This window comes from Mus caroli, chromosome 10, assembly GCF_900094665.2.
Source record: "Mus caroli chromosome 10, CAROLI_EIJ_v1.1, whole genome shotgun sequence".
NCBI lineage: Eukaryota > Metazoa > Chordata > Mammalia > Rodentia > Muridae > Mus > Mus caroli.
The window spans coordinates 121,699,462-121,701,288 of NC_034579.1; the positions used below are offsets into that span (position 1 = coordinate 121,699,462).

The 1,827-nt window shown below is 36.2% G+C and overlaps 1 protein-coding gene across 1 annotated transcript; it reads left to right on the top strand.

Moving 5' to 3' along the window:
• Positions 1–273: 273 nt before the first annotated feature.
• Positions 274–1,197, top strand: LOC110303696 (olfactory receptor 6C1-like). Its single transcript, XM_021174879.1, has one exon. It carries the CDS (start codon positions 274–276, stop codon positions 1,195–1,197), a length of 924 nt encoding a protein of 307 aa, XP_021030538.1.
• The last annotated feature ends 630 nt before the right edge of the window (positions 1,198–1,827 follow it).

Genomic DNA, 1,827 nt, shown 5'->3' on the forward strand with positions numbered 1-1,827 from the left:
CATAATTTCCTTGTTCATTGAGATGAAAGATATTGCATTACACTTTTAATTCCAAACTGTCTTTCAAACTGCCTTGAATGTGAAGTTGTTCTCTGTACAAAGAAAGGTAATTAAAGAATCACTAGTATTGAAGAGCTTTAAATTTCCCTTACAGGTAGAAACAGCATACTACTTGAGCAGCCCCCTGTTTGGGTTTTCACAAATTCTCAATTCTACTTGATTCTTTCTGGTTTTGTATCAGATTTGGCAGAAAGATTAAAAAGTAACTGCAGAATGAGCAACCATACAGAAACCACAGAGTTCATCCTTCTGGGATTGTCAGATGACCCAAAGCTCCAGGTTGTGATCTTGGTCTTTCTCTTCATCACCTACACACTCAGCATCACAGGGAACCTGACCATCATCACTCTCACCTTGCTGGATTCTCACCTCCAGACTCCCATGTATTTCTTTCTCAGGAATTTCTCTGTTTTAGAAGTACCCTTCACAACTGTCACTATACTCAAGTTCTTGGGCAGCATTATCTCGGGGGATAAAATCATTTCCTTCAATGACTGTATAGCACAGTTATTTTTTCTTAATCTATTTGGAGAAATTGAATTTTACCTTCTAGCTGCCATGTCCTATGACCGTTACATAGCTATCTGCAAGCCCCTGCATTATCTGACCATCATGAGTCAGAAGGTCTTCACTTGTTGGCTGGTTTCTTTCCTAGTCATCTTCCCAGCACTCATGTTGGTCCTACACCTTGATTATTGTGGGTCCAATATCATTGACCACTTTGCCTGTGATTATTTCCCCCTGCTTCAACTTTCCTGTTCAGACACAAAGTTCCTGGAGAAGATGGGCTTCTTCTGTGCTGTCTTTATCGTATTGTTCACTTTGGTGTTAGTATTTCTGTCCTATACATACATCATCAGAACAATTTTGAAGATTCCTTCCGCCAGTCAGAGGTCAAAGGCCTTTTCCACATGTTCTTCCCCCATGATTGTCATCTCCATCTCTTATGGCAGCTGCATTTTTATGTACATAAAATCCTCAGCAGCAGATAGAGCATCATTGACCAAGGGAGTTGCCATACTAAATACCTCAGTTGCCACCATGCTAAACCCCTTCATTTATAGCCTGAGGAATCAGCAAGTCAAGCAAGCCTTTATGAACATGGCAAGGAAGATGGTGTTTTCTACAACTAAATGAAATGGACTGTGAATGAGAGGTACTTTGAAGGCCAAGTAAATAACAAAATAGAAGATGTCAATGGCCTACTTGTATCAATATGGCTCTCCATCCTTGATCATTTGTTCTTTCTAAGAGTTTATTAAACTATTCATGTAATTTTCACTCATGCAATTAAATTTGCATTTCTAACAGTTCCAACACAATTTTTCTAGTATAGGAGTACTGTAACTTTTAAGCTTTATTAATTTTACTGATATCAGTTATATTAAATAACGGATACATTATCAGTTATATTAAAAATATTGTTCCTGAAAGGGAGATGTGTTTATAAACATTTATATGTTATTCACTATGCATTAAATGCCACTTTGTAATTCTACACTTTTTAGGTTGATATTTTAAAGTAATTATATAAATTCAACCATATACACCTTCTTGCTGTCTTTCAAAATCATGGCCTCTTTTTTTTCACAATATGAATACATATTCCTAAACCTATAAGAAAAACCTGCTTGGTGTGTATAAAGTCACTTGTATTTACTTTCTCAAGGATTACCATTTTGTATTGGTTAATCAATTAGCGTGTGTGCTAAAACTTTTTAAGTAAAAACTCCAAACTTGCCTTTGAGAAAATTGATTTAAATTTCA

Coding starts and splice junctions, on each gene's coding strand:
- LOC110303696 (XM_021174879.1), top strand. CDS start 274: ATGAGCAACCATACAGAAACCACAGAGTTCATCCTTCTGGGATTGTCA.